The 15667-nt window shown below is 35.6% G+C and overlaps 1 protein-coding gene across 3 annotated transcripts in view; it reads left to right on the top strand.

Moving 5' to 3' along the window:
* LOC116726724 (zinc finger protein 385B-like) overlaps window positions 1-15667 on the top strand; it is a 73882-nt gene that overhangs the window by 28846 nt on the left and 29369 nt on the right. For all 3 annotated transcript variants that reach the window (XM_032573574.1, XM_032573572.1, XM_032573573.1), the window contains exon 2: window positions 7084-7347. In XM_032573574.1, coding sequence (XP_032429465.1) covers window positions 7084-7347 — 264 coding nt within the window. The remainder of the gene's footprint in view (window positions 1-7083; window positions 7348-15667) is intronic.

The following is a 15667-nucleotide window of genomic DNA, read 5'->3' as shown; positions in this document are numbered from 1 at the left end:
AATTAAGCAGCTTTAAATAGAGAGGTGTCATCTAGAGCTGTGAGCCGCTGTTGAAAGTCCAAGACAATAATTCACATGCTGACTGAGTGATTTTACCTTTTTATTCTCTCAGAATTTGGTTCAAATTAGATATTTTATTCCTTTTGTGAACACTGCAAAAACACAAAATTATACAAAGTATTTTTGTTCTAGATCCTAGTGTGAATATCTTAGTGCACTTTAAATTAGGGCTGCATTCATAATCGGTTAGTCTGACAATTAATCACATAAAAAACTGAAACGTCCAACAGATTTTTCTAAAATATTAGAAATATATTAATTATGCAAATAACCAAATAATCACAATTCCTTTTTTAAATAAGAACATAAATACTTTACTGCCTAAAATGCAATAACATAGCATTCCTTTGGTGCATATGTTTCAAACTCAAGGCCCGTGGGCCAAATCCGGCACGCCGTAGCTTTTTATGTGGCCCTCTAGATTCTAGACTGAACACTAAGTGTGCTTAAATATTACCTGATCAATCAAATCAATGTAGTTTTTATCTGTTTACTGCCAAATGATATCAATCAGTCCCTCCAGTTTCTTGAGAATTATCATGGAGATTCAACAAATCCCACCACTTTTTTTGTGGATTTTTTCTCAAAAACTGCCAAAAACTTTATTTGTACTAAACCTTAATTGATGTTAAAGTCCATGATCTATACAGCATTTAATAAAAAGTTGCATTTACTGTCATAAATAAGCGCAAATATTTCCAAATTAGTACCACAAATAATTTGAATTTTATTGCAAAAAATCACAAAAAGTATCATGAGGAGGGACTGAAAAGATGCTCAATAATATTATTTAATTTTAATAATTCATTGGTATTTTAACACTTTGTGAACAGGTTTTATTAATATATTCTGGGACAACTGGCCCTTTAAGAGCATTCATGATCTTGATTTGGCCCAAAATGAAAATGAGTTTGACATCCCGGATGCCGTTTTGAGTAAAACATTTAAAGATAAGGTGTTTTATATTAAATGCAAAATAAATATTTAAATATATTGTACTGTTTTGGCTTAATTACTTCTGTGAATATGTTGTTTTTTCATCAAATAGCCTTTTAGATTCTGTGTACTCCAGTTAACAATTAATCAATTACTAAATTAGTTGACGATTAATCCGATTGATTATTTCAGCCCTACTTGAAATAAGAAAATGCTAACTTACAGAGAACTTTTCAGCAAGATATAGGAGCTAGTTTTGAGTACATAATTTCTTAGTATTGATAGAAAGTAGTACTTCTACTGCCAGAATATTTGACTTATAACATTGGAAAAATGTCTTGTTATAAGTGGTGTTATCCACCATTGAAACTAGTACTTTTTTCATCAATATTAAGAAATTATTGACTTAAAACAAGCTCCTATATCTTGCTTATTTCAAAATATTTGCACTAGAAACCAACCAAACCAAAAGTACTTGGTAGGATTAGCTTTTGTTTTGCTTTTTGAAGACCTCATTTGTCAAAGCGGTTTGATAAACCGGTTCACCCCTGAAAGAGCAGCACCTCAAGGTGGGGAGCTCGTCAGACAGCAGCTTGAGGGAAACAAGCGGGACAGTTTTATAGCAGCCTGTCGGCTCGCGACCCACCTGGCTTGACTCTGCTTGAGTTGTTCGTCTCTGACGAGCCTTCAGAAAACGTACATAAGTAATCAACAGTGAAGAAAAAATATCTTACCAACTATTTTTGGTCTAGTTTCTAGTGCAAATATTTTAGTAAACATGAAATAACACAAACCTAACATGCAGGTAGATTTTCAGCAAGATATAGAGGCTTGTTTTAAGTAAACAATTTCTTAATATTGATTAAGTTCTTGCTCCATTGGCAGATTATTGAACTTAGAACATTTTTCCATGTTATAAGTTAATTTATCTGCCAATAGAACAAGTACTTTTTTAAAATCAAAACTAAGGAATTATTTACTTAAAACAAACCTCTGTATCTTGACGAAAAGTTACTTTTAAGTTAGTTTGTCTTATTTTAAGTGTAAATCCAAAAATACTTGGTAGGATTTTAGGTTTTTGTAGTTTTGATGTGACTGTATAATTTTTTTAAAATATTTTATATATTCAATGGGAATATTTTGTTACTGTGCTGCTGTAACAAATACATTTTGCCACTGTGAGATTTCTATTCTAGTCTATAATGATTGATGATAATGATGATGTCACAGATCATTTTATTTTATGAGCTGAAAAACAATCAGAATCAGCTTTATTCACAAAATTTGTTTACAAAAAAAACGAAATTTGTCTTCAGTTCCACTTTGAAAGTTTAAACAGTTTGTGTCTAGGATGTGTGGGGTCTGCAGAGATGTTACCTGACCTTTTCCTGACCCCAGATTTGTAAAAGTCTTGGATGTAAGTAGGTCAGCCCTGATGATCCTCTGTGCATTATCGTCTTCCTACCAAACAAGAAGGATTTAAAAAATGAATTTTTGATCAATTTATTGCAAAAGTACCTTTTCTTAGGCCGGTTTGCCACCTTGTTGGCATTTCCTTCATTCCTGTGTAAATGACTATCAGCTGAAGTGACTGTCGCCTGCTGTGTGATGCTGTCTTTTCTCACCCGGGAGCTTCAGACAGGCTGACGAGTGACGGTATTTAAAGAGCCGCAGGGATCCGATAAGTTGACCATTAAAATAACCAGATACTGAGTTCTTAGATAAACCTACTCAAAGAGGTGGCATCTTAGGTCTGATTACTTCTGTCAATTTATAAATGATTCTTTTTCCATCCAAACTTTACATAAATATAAGGATACACCCTCACTAAAATGTGCTTTTGATCATATATTCCATCAGTTTTCAAAATGGCTGACATTGGAGTGTTGGGAAGATTATTTCAGAAGATGTTTGAAATACTTTCTATTTTGTTTTTGGAACATCCAGTTTGTCCAATTTTCAACCCTTTTCTTATTTATTCCACCTTCTTGGCTGCGTACCAGTGACAGCAGAACAGTCCCACAGTATGATGGTACCACTGCCATGCTGAACATTTGGTTTAAAATCCTCACCTTGACTCCCAACAGTTACATTTTTTAACTCGACTTTTCTCCAGAGAAATGTACTACTCTTGTTACAATGATGACATAATTTTGCTTTTACAGCAAACAAAGTTTAATTTCCACATAACTTTGATTCTTTTTTCTCTCTTTTTGGTATTGTTTGTGAAAAACCTGCTGTTTATCTCCACTATTACTACTTTATATTTACATGTAACATTTCACAGAGATTTTGGATGAGATCCATCTTTAGGGGAAAGTATTAATTCCAACTGAAAATGTTCAGCTAAAACACCACAACTTTACAAATACAACAAAACAAAACTTGTTTTGTTTTTTTCAATTTTGATAACTGAAAAATTGAAATTTTCACAAATTAAGTAACTTAATTTGTGAACATTATTGTTATACATCATATGAAAGGGTAAATTTGAAAGATTTTGTTTGTATTATACTGCAAAAACACAAAATCTTACCAAGCATTTCTTAGTTTCTAGTGCAAATATCTTGATATAAGACAAAAATAACTTAACTTTTAGCAAGAAATGTGAGCTTGTTTTCAGTCAATAATTGTGATAAAAAAGTATGTGGGAAAAAATGTTTGTTGAAAGTAAAACATTCTGTGGAACTAGTCCGTTTTTTTCCACATATCTTGCTGAAAAATTACGCTTAAGTCAGTTTTGTCTTATTTCAGATGTAATAAAAATATTTTCATTAGAAACCAGGCAAAAATATTTGGTAAGATTTTGTGTTTTCACTTTTGAAGAGCTGGAATTTTCTCAATAGAAATGAATGTACCACAATCAAAAATATAGCTGTGCTAATTTAATATGGAAGTTTTCAGTGTCAGCTGCAAGTGGCTGGTTCTACTGGATTAATTTAATTTAATTTAAATTTAATTTATGCAGTTCGATTTAATTTAATTAAGACTTCTATAATTTAATTTATTTAATTATTTTACTTTTATTTAATTTGCCTCTTAATAAAGTATTTTTGCATTTGGACGTCCCTCTCTGCGTCCATCCAGAGGACTGGTCTGATGCCAGACTGGCAGGCTGAAGCGCCAGCAGCTACCAGCAGCTGCTGGCCTGCAGGCAACCTGTTAAAAGGTGCTTTTTATTAGTGCTGCCGGTGCCAGCTGACTGCATGAGGAGTGAATGGAGCAACTCCAGTTATTTATGTGCTGCGAGGTTTACACACTAACTGTTGGTGTTGGAGCACGTCGTTAAATATCAGCAAACACGACCGTCTGACTCCAGGCATTAAAAATCAGCTGGTTCTAATATATCATATAAAATGTACCTGATTGTGAAATAAACGTGTTTTAGAAGTTGACATGTTAGTTTGCTGGTTAATAATTTAACCATTTTTTGTGTTTTAAAAATCGATCTAAATCATTTCAATATAATAATGTTTAATTCATTTAACAAGCTTTTGTCTGCATGTATTTAAAAGTACTGGTTAAGTCATTCAGTGTGATGTCTGGTTGCCCCAATTATAATCAGTCTGGAAGGTAATTATGATTTTTTTTTATTCTAGAAAAAAATATACAAAAACCCTCTATCAGAGAGAACTCAGAAATACTGTGTTTTAAAATATCGAGTGGCTTATTTTTCTATTTATAGCTTCCTTTTTTTTATCTATTTATACCTAAATAGTTTTTATTGAAAGCAAAGTGGGGCCTAAAACTATTTAGTATTAGTATTACATAATGGTAGTATTACATTTACTGATACTTTTGGGGCTTTCAAAACATCATCAGTACATTGTCCTCACAATGAATCATAATTCTTATGTTACTTTTTTATCCTGGTAACAAACTATTTAATCCACACAACTTGTTAGTAAGATCTAGATATCAAGAAAAAATGTTTAAAGCGGCAATAGCGCATAGCAACATGGAACTGGAAGACATTTTAATATCCAAACATCCGCAAATGGTTATTTAAATATTATTATTATTATTATTAATAAATATTATTTAAATACAAATGGTTATTTAAATATTTAAATAACCATTTGTGATGGTAGGACAGAAAGGTGTTTTTATCTAAAACTACCAGCTTGTGACGTAGTTGGAATCTAGTTGCTATGGAGATACGGATGAGTGGAGATTAGTTTACCTACCTGTCCATCCTAATTAAAGACAAACTAAGGTCCTCGTCCACTCTTGTTTGTATTAATTGTTTTCTTTTACTCATTTCCTGATTCATGAAGATAAGGAAGCATCTTGGAATAGTATGTTTGATTGTCTTTCCCATTTTTAAAAGTGGGTAAAAGTAGTAGTCTTCTACGTCATGCCTTATTAATAATCCAGGGAAATGAGAAGTTGAGTAAAACAAATTTCTTAGACTGCTTGAGCTTAAACTAAAAAAATAAGTTAGTTATGGGTTTTTTTGGGGGGGGTTTTTAGAATTTTCAGTTGTGCAGTTTTAAAGAAAACATAGGCGTCTCTCAATAATCATCAAATCAATTAATTGCAAGATAAATTAAAACAAACTCAATAATAGTTAAATAATAATAAAAGTTTTCAGTTTGGCGCTTTGGTCTCAACTAGCCCTTTTTTGAAGGACAAATTTGTTTACCCAGGCTTCAAAATTAATTTAATTTGTTTATTTATTTTGGATATTTAAAATGTCTTCCAGTAATGCAAAAACAGAATATGTTCTTGCATTATTATTTTTGCCATTACCATTATATTACATAAAAATGGTCTCAAAACAGCAATATTATCGTTTATTGCAATAAATTCTGGAACAATTAGTCGCCCAGCAGAATTTGTTATTGTGACAGGCCTAAAAACAAATATTTTTTTTATTCCACTGAATAAATATCAGATTAAACCCTATTTTTCTCCTAAATTTTCCAAAGTGAGGCTATTCTGCTTCGATCCAACATTAATGAATTTTAAGGCATTTTGTGCATTTAGTTGCCTCGCTTTGATAAGCGCCGTTGTGTTATTTAAACCTTTGTGTGTTTTCATTTCGTGCAGAAACGCGGTTATCATCCCCAGCAGCAGTCGCTCGCTCATGTCCCCACCTACCAGACTGCCGGGGCTTGATTCAGATAATTGTGATGATGTGCTGCGACTTTGAAGTCCGTGTCGCTGGTTGGGGGCTGATGAATTCCAACAAACACATTTACATTCTGCTTTCATCTCGACACGAATCCGAATTTCCAGAGCTGCTAACGTTTTACCGATGGTGGTTCCTGGATGCGGCGGGGCGGGGGGGAGGATGGAGAAGCCAGGGGATAAAATGTCCAACATGAGTACTTAATTGATTCCATTATCATATGAACAGAAGCAAAACAAAGAATTCAATCAGACTTTGGATGACATTTCTGCATTTAGAGCACAGCGGGTGTTTAGCTGCAGCTTGATTTATGCTGTCAGCGTGCCATAATTGCTCAGCCATTACAGGTAGTGAAGCTGCATCCTTTCACTAAGAAACATGTAACACATTCAAATCAGCTTTTATTATAAATACAGACATGTAGGAACAATGTACTTCTGTCTGACTGTAAGATTTTTGACACATCCATCTGGAGTTTGACGTATTTTTGTCAGCGTAAAGTCTGGAGAAAAATAAACAAAGTGGCCTTTGTATGCCTGCAAAATCTCATAAAGCTACCATTGAATATGTTAAAACAGGAAACTGTGCAACTCTGTTGCCCCCTTGTGGACGATTCAACAACTTACATACAGTTCCTATTGATACGTCCTGAATTTTCCCCATTTTGTCATGTTATAGCCACAAACTTCAATGTATTTTATTGGAATTTTAAGTATTTGACCAACACAAAGTAGTGCATAATATTGGGAGTGTTTTCAAAGATTTTTTTACAAGGAAAAATCGAAACGTCGTTTTTGATATGATCACCAATGATAAATGTGTGAAATATTTCAAAAGGTGTGAAAACTTAGACTTAGACTGACTTTATTGTCATTTTGCATGCAACTTTTGCAATTTAACTATTATGAAATAAATCTTATGCAGATTTTTCCTTTCACTATTTCTCATTCTAGATATTATGAAACGTCCAAAGAAAAACGAGTGGATGGACACCAAAAGTAAGGAAGGCCAGGAGGAAGACGAAGAGGAGAATGAAAGGGTGAGGAGGGTCAGGGTTGGGTTTAAGGTCAAGCGGGAGCGTCGGCAGGGGAGCAGCAGCGCCACCATGTGCCAGGTGTGCAACATAAGGCTAAACTCCAGCGCCCAGGCGCAGATCCACTACAGAGGCAAGACGCACCAGAGGAGGCTCCGCCGACTGGCAAAAGCTGTCAGCGCAGGTAGGAGCAGAGCATGAGGTCAACATAACGCTGGCTTGCTTTTAGAAATCTTTGTCGTTTGTTAGCATATTTGGGGGGCTGCTGGTCATCAACATGTCTCAGTACACACTCACTTTTGCTTAATACCCGCTTTTACAATTTACAACAACCAGCATAGGACCAAGTTAGCAGTTAATTAGGCTAAAAACAAACAAATAATAAAAAACAAAAAAAAACCACATTAAAACACTCAATGCACTGGTGGTCCGTGGGAGCCCCCTAGTGGTCCGCGAGGTACTGCATGTAAACAATCGTTTATGACGTCAGCTCAACGTGCGACGCGACAACTAGCCTACCAAACGATTGCGTTTAAAAGTAATAATGGATAACTTGCTTAAAACCGGGCCACTCACAAGAAAAACTGAAGCTATCAGTGGAAAGAAAACAAGACCCGGACTCGGAGGAAGTCAAACCTGATGAGAGTATTGGTGAGTCATTCATGAGTGATTCGATTCTTTTGAACGTGTCGTGACCGAGTCTTAATTGGTGTTATTTGTTTAACGACTTTGTTTGCTTATAATGCTCTGCTTGCGTGTCAACAGCTATTGTTATTTTGATATAATCAGAAAATAAATACAACTGATAGAAATGGGTGGGTAGTTTTATATTTAATAATGCAGAAGAGGATTTTTATTTCTGCCACAGCAACTGAAGTCTATTTATCTTTTATTAGTCTTCTAAATTAAAAATAGCTCTAAAATGTTGTTAATACACACAACAATAGTTAGTAAAGAACAACTTCTTTTTTTTATTTCTATGTATTTAATGTCATTGGAAAGCTTAGGATTCACACTTTGAGAATCTTGAGAACTTGTAGACTTGTTCAGGGATCATTATTTTCATTAGGTAGCCATACCTCTGCACGTCAGGTAAAACTTTCTGCAGTGAAACATCTACGCAGAAGTTGCAGTCTTTTCTAATAAAGCACCCGAAATTATGAGATGAGCAACATGTTGGGTTTTGTCAACTTGGACGGAAAATCTCATATCTTTGTGTTTGTTTGACATCACTCACGTTGGCTCAAAATGACCACAGTTTAATCATCAACTGCTCCATCCTGAACGGAAACGTTATGAACTTTGACAAAATGTTATTTACTGCAGGGCTGTTGTGTCATCAGCGCTTCTTCTGCTGGGATCTGATTTATTGTATTCAGTTGAATACAGGGTTTGCTTACAGAAAAATGACCTGGTATGTAGAATTATGGCATAAAATTCATATCACGGTATATATTGTGATGTACGGTAGTCACAATATACGGTCCTGCGGGGTTGCACAGTGTGCTTTTACGAGTTTTTCCTTTTCTTTTCTTCTTTTTTTGGGGGTTTTGAAAAGACCGTCATCCCGCCCCACGGCGCCTCCTTGCTGTCTGACCGTGGCATCTGCTGCGCTCCTCCTGAGCATCACACTAAGACTGTGGGAACCGGGAGGGTTAAGAAACTGGGTCCTTTGGACTCAGCGAACTCTACCCCCTACACTGTAAAACATTTGAAGGTGGTATAACTTGAAAATGAAAGTTCACCTGCTGCCTTGAAAATGCAATTCAAGTCAACAAGAAAATTGTTTTTGATTTTAACTCAGAAATGAAAGTTTATGAAGTTAATTTAACAACAAGAGAGAAGTTGTAAAAACATTGTTTTTTACGTTCATTAATCTTGAAATGTGAGTTTTAACTTAAAGCTGCAGTTTAAACCAAATAATTATTTCACAATATGCTAGAAAAAATGCTGTTACCTCATTAAAAAGAACACGTTTCTGTTGTTTCACTCACATTATGAAGTTAAAATAACAACTTATTTTACTTTAGAATATTTAAGTCTTGTTTCAAATTGCATGAACAAAATTTCTGATCTGATAATGAATTTTATTAAACATCTCAATGAATTCAGCTCAGAAACATTTAGTGTGAACAGCACATTAAAATAAACATTTGTCTTAACCAGTCAGATCAATGTAACGCATCTCAGGATACAAAAACATGCCGCTAAGCATTCTGGGAAATAATTCCCACTACCGTCTTTTTCTTCTTTCAGTTTTTTAAGTGCTAACCTAAAAACTCTAGTTTATTTAACTCTTGGAGGTTTGACAAAATTAATAAAAAGTTAACACAACTTACTGTTTATCTTTCACAAACTCACACATTTAGATTCAAAACCTAAAACTCACTAAATTTATTTGACTTAAAGAGTAGAAGATAGTTGACACAACTAAATGCGGCTCAAATGTTTTACAGTGTGCACATCCCGGCGGGGTCCCACTGACCCTGCCTGCGCTTTTACCCTTCACTTCCCCGCTGTCTGACCGTGACATCTGCCGCGCTACACTTGAGCATCATGCTAAGCCCAAAGGGAGGCTAAACCTGAACCGGGTCCAGATAATTTACTTTTTACACCTGTCTTTTTAATGATCTCTTCTCTTGTGCTCACACGCTGCTTCCTGTAGATTGCAGATCTTCATCGTAGACCAAATTTCTATCGTTTCTACCTATATTCCTACCGGTCTGTCTCTTATCTTGTTCTGATATTAGAACTACTTCTTTTCATGGATTAACTTGTGCAAACTTGCATTATATTGTAAAATATTACAACTTGAGCCACAAAACTGGTAGAAGTCTTTTGGAATTTTCTTTACTTTTTTATATGGTAACTTTTGCAAACCATTATTGCATGCTAAGAATGTAGCTGCTGCTCCAAACAAGCCTTTTCTGAGCACCTGTTCTGTTGTAGGATCAATAATCACCTCCCGTCAGAAACATCTGTGTCACTCTGCGTCTCCGACTGGCTTGATCAATCTGCATTTGGGAAAGTAAAGGAGTCTAATGAATAACTGGCCGGTAAAATGCCGCTTTTCTAATGCTGATTTATGATGCTGTCTATTGCTGTTGGCTTGGCGCACTTATTTAGCTGCTTGAGTTTCACACAGCACAAAAGATTAAATAAATTTAAATCTACTGGCTAATTTCTCCCTTATTTGAACCTTATTTTGTCATCATGATCACATTATTGACTTTTTCTGTGTCAGATAATGGCCTTTTGCAGATCATCAGTCATACTTAGCCTGCCTGACTGATTCCTTTCTAATGGTGAGATGGGCAAAATATTGAGCATGCTTCTCTATGCATGTGCCTGTGTTTGAACACGTTATTCACTTTAAGCTTTTTATGGAAACAACTTGTATTTTTATAATAAACAAGCCTTTTAACTGCTAATTTACATGCAAAATATCAATACTGGATGCTGTCAAAACTAAGATAATGGTCACAATATGGTTAGTGTAAAAGAGCAAATAGTATTGACTTAAACTGCACCTTTTAGAGTTGTTTTTGTATAACATTTTGAAAACTTTCTATCCTTTTTGTATCACTTATAAATAATGTACTACTTTCTGTTGGTATAGCTCATACAATCCCAGTAAATACATTGAAGCTTGTGTTTGTAACGTGACAAAAATGCAGAAAAGTCGTTCATCCTGTTGGTCAGTGACTAAGAGAAATGAAGCTCTAACATTTCTAACAAAGCAAACAGGAAGCAGGAAGTTTCTTTTTGCTGTAAAATGCATCTTCCTAAATACTCCAATTGAATAAAAATATATATATATGTAGTTACATTTTATGTTTTTATAGCTTTATTGGGATTCTGGCACTAGTGGAGTCAGTTTAATGCATTAATGTCTTATCACAAAATCCTACTAAATACATGCACCAAAACTAAACATTGTACTTAAATTAAGCAGCTGGCTGCATTAAAATAGACTTTTTTTGCAATCTGACAATACGTGTAGAACATATTATAATTAAAGTCAATAAAAAATAACTTAAAATAAAAAGTCTAATAAAAAATAGACTCCTTATGTTACTAAATATCTACATTTTAAAATGTAGATGCAGATGAAGGTCACTTTTTAACAACCGATTTTGAAATTCAGTTTATTTGAGCATTAGCTACAACTTGGAATAAATAATTGCTTCCTTTGCAGATATATCACGAGCAGTAAGTACTACATTATAATATTTCTGCATGGATTGCTAAAATCCCATGTGAAGTCAGGGTTTCCCTCATGCTATTGTAAGCCTGGCGGGCCACCAGGCTTTACTTGTGCCCCCACCAGGCTTTGCATTATTTATTTATTTATTCATTTATTTATGTCTTTTTAAAATATTTGCATTTCTTAAGACTTTATAGTTGGTGTTCAGGTATTAATCTTCCAGTCTTTCAGTAACACATAATTATCAAGTGATATTTTCAAATTTCCTGTCAACTTTAAAAAAAATTTAACTCAAAAACACAACGGGCAGCTGGATGAATAACTGCTGTAGTACCCAACCACCGGGCTTGTCAAGTTTTCTGGGGGAAACCTTGGCAGTAACAAATATTTTATGAGGCTTTTTATATGTTATTTTTATCAAACCAACAGAAAGTTTGTGTGTTAACCTTTTAATGTTGTGATGGGAAAAGATTTAGCTACATAAAAACCTCCAAATAAGGCAGATTTTGCATTTTTCACACTACTTTTCTAAGGTAGCCACTGTCTGCTGCTTATTTAACAGCTAAGAAGAGAAAAGAGGACAAGCCAATTCAATTAAGGTGACTGTTAGTATAATTCAGACTGTGCAGCAATGAAACATCTAATAATACTTGTTCCCTCCAATCCCTTCTCACAGCTGAACCAGCTTTCCTGTTTTTTTTTTTCGTCTTCTTCAAGTGATTGCACAAATGAAAAGAGATTTTAATAGACTGTTCTCACTGGGGGCCTTTTGAAAAGGGAACTGAGCAAATCACTTATCACCGTTCTGCTGAAGAACAGAACAGAGGCAATTTCAAATCACGATCATGTTTTTTTTTTTTTTTAGGTTTTGTGTCTGGATTGGTGGATTTAAAACTACAGGAAAGTAAAGAAATATTAAGACGTAATCTCTCAGTTGTGCTGCATTCCATGTTAATCTGTTAGCGTCGTGTCATGTGGGTTTCGTACCCTACTAACCCCAACTGTCCGTTTGACATTTTCAGCCCACCTAATCTGTCTGAACTAAAAAACTCTGAGCTGCACGGTGTCTGATTTGGCTTTTATTGTGGATCTCCTGTCTGTGACCTTATTTTTATTGTTGCCTTGCAGTGAGAAGGTTCTGGGTTTGAATCCCCGCCTGGTGTCTTTCTGCATGAAGTGTGCATGCATGGTTCCCTATAAGACTGTGCCTGCGGGCAAAGACAATGGGTAGATAGATAAAAATAGGGATTCATGTGAAATCAAGCATCACTTCCCTTTTCAAAAGGTCATGCTTACATATGTTGCATCTGTGATCTCCTAGATTTATTTTCTACTATTCTTCCCTCATCTGTGAAGAACCTTGTTTTGACGTTTGACAGAAATTTTAAATTTGACATCCTGGAGGTCAAGCTTCTACCAATGAAGGTCAAAGGCCATCATTGTCTCAAGGATCTGGCCCTTATATTATTGTGGCTGGTTTATTGTAATCCACTCTGATTAATTCATTATCTGGAACCAGTCAGAACGCAGCAGCCTGTTTTCTTACTGGTAAGAGGAAGCATGACCACATATCACCAATACTGGCTTCACTTCATGAGCTTCCAGCGCCCTGTTGGATTCATTTTCAATCGTTGTTGGTTTTTAAGGGTGTTTTTACACCCGATAGCTCGGTAAACTTGGTTTATTGGCTACCAAAATTGCAATATTTGTTACATTTTCAGGTGGTGCGGTTCGCTTTCGCACTGCATTGTCAAATGAACGGTTGCTGTTCCCCTTCTCGCCTTTGGGGTCAGTGCACCAAGAACCACTGAAGGAAACAACACAAAAACCTCTGAAGAAGACATGGACGCAACTTCTTTCTTTGCAAAACGTAAACATAATGGGATATTATGAGATTTTAGTGGTTGTAGGATTTCTTTTTTGTTTAACTGTAACTAGCATGTTTGTTTTGGTTGTATTTACACAGAATGCTTCCTGCTTTTGAAGCGGTCTCCAGTCCACTTGGCATTCACATATGGCCGTCAGAGTTTACTTCAACAAAATTGAGATCTAGGTTTTAAATGAACCAGTGTTCGATTCACACCTTCCCAAACAAATCAGACTTTCTGAGCAAACATACTAGAGGTGAATTCATACTAACTTTTAGTATTTTAATGGTCTGGCACCCCCAGGACTAAAGACTCGGCTCGTGGACTCAGGAACATCCTGCCATTGAGATAGACCAACCTCGCCTTTGAGAGTTTTAAGTATTTTTAAAGAATCACTTTTGATGTTGGCTTACAAAGTTCCACAATATAACTTTATATTTAGTTTTAATGTGCCCCTTCTCTCGCCCGGAACGTTAACCTCAATAGGGACAAGGGTGTTAGAAAATGGACGGATGGATAGTTTTAATCTGTTCTGTATCTTGTACTTTTTCTCTTTTTGTTCTGTGTTATGCACATGTACTAACCACTGTTGACTTCGGTCACCTTTGGTTGTTTTTAAAGTGCTTTATAAATAAACTCTAACTTGATTTGATACATATTTTGTATCCTGTTGCAGCTTAAAGCAGAACTACATCCTCAGATCAACAAATATCATCCCACATTTACAATACAGTGTATTGGATTTACAATACAATTTCTTAAAAGTAGCTCTGCTGCAGATAGGCTTAATCAGGGGTGTCAAACTTCAGTCCTCAAGGGCCGCAGTCCTGCAACTTTTAGATGTGCCTCTGCTGCACCACACCTGAATAGGATAATTAGGTCATTAGCAGGACTATGGAGAGCTTATCTACACAAGGAGGAGGTAATTAAGCCATTTCATTCCAGTGTTTTGTACCTGTGGCACATCTAAAACTACAGGACAGCGGCCCTTGAGGACTGGAGTTTGACATCTGTGGCTTAAATGTTTTTCTCAAGGTTGACGGGGTTCTGTAAACTAAAATACATCATTAGAGACATTATTAGAGGTTAGCTGTGGCAAAGAAGAAGCCATTAGGGGCAGAGTTTCCAGAAACATATTTTACAGACATCCATCAACCTCATATATTCCATACAGCAGAGCAGCCATGTTAGAGAGAAAGAGCTTCACAAATTTAGTGCTGTTACTTTGTGCAGTGTAACAGATTTGCAGCTATGTCAACATGAGAAATGTCATTAAATGTGCACCACTTAGCTATGCTTGGTCTAATAACTGGGGGTGTAACAAAGAGATGATAAACCATGATTGTTTCACGAGACAAGGCGAGATTTTAGGAATATTCTCTGGAAAACTAAAAAAGGAAGAATCCAGATTTTTTAAATGACTTTACAATTTTCACAATTCCAATCTGATTGATAAATTACTCAGTCCAGGTTTCATATGTCCCCAAATGAAGGTTGTTCCAAATGCTGAAAGTGTTCAGAAATGCTTTATTTTTGAGCTTGCACAATTATTAGTCATCATTCCATCATTAGTATGGAGTCATATTGCTGCCATAAACACTGAGGAGCACATTAGGCAATCACAACAGCGCATAATAATCAAATGCTTACAAAATAAAGAACACCCAGCTGTTTTTTTGACAGTAAGAATATCTTTTGGTGTCTGGAAAACGAGTCATTTCAAAAACCTCCTAACTGTTGAATCACGCTGCATTGTTACCTGGCAACCCCAGCCAATCCCAGCCCATCACCTAGCAACCAGCTTCAGCACGTTGCTAGGTTACTGTGTGTTCGATGACTTTGTTTTGGTGTTTTTATGCTGTAGAGCACTTTGTACTACCTTGTTGCTGAAATGTGCTATACAAATAAACTTGATTGATTGTTTAGCTAGTCTGTATTTGCTGTACAATGGCTTCTGGAAAAGACATGTTTTATTGTTGATTTATTATTCAGAAACCACTTGCTGCGTTCTTGAGGTTGTGCAGGAGGCTCCACTTCTGCTTTTCAAAGATGTCTGGTTGTATAATTGTGCATTAGTTTGCTGCCATTTTCACATGAGAGTGTAAATGTTGTGTTGGTTGTTGTGGCCAGCAGGAGCTTATTTAGATTTAAAGTGACAAGCCGCCCTAAAACACTGGATTTATGTTTGTAAACTTCTGCAATAAATTTCAGGTTTGGGAACTGTTCTTATTTTTAATCTGCCAGATGCTGTTGCCATATTAAGCCTTTGTTTCTGTAACCTCATTCTTCCCCCATAACCTTTAACAAATCTGTAGTTTCCGTAAGCAGCGCAGCATGTCTGGTGCATGCAGAGTCCACAAACAGCATCTGTGGGGAGTTTTCTAGATTCATGACAAGATAAAAGCTCGATGTGTGTTTCCAACATGCGA

The sequence above is a fragment of the Xiphophorus hellerii genome, chromosome 10 (assembly GCF_003331165.1).
Source record: "Xiphophorus hellerii strain 12219 chromosome 10, Xiphophorus_hellerii-4.1, whole genome shotgun sequence".
NCBI lineage: Eukaryota > Metazoa > Chordata > Actinopteri > Cyprinodontiformes > Poeciliidae > Xiphophorus > Xiphophorus hellerii.
The sequence above is the reverse complement of the archived record's forward strand: the minus strand, read 5'-3'. Positions and strand labels throughout refer to the sequence as shown.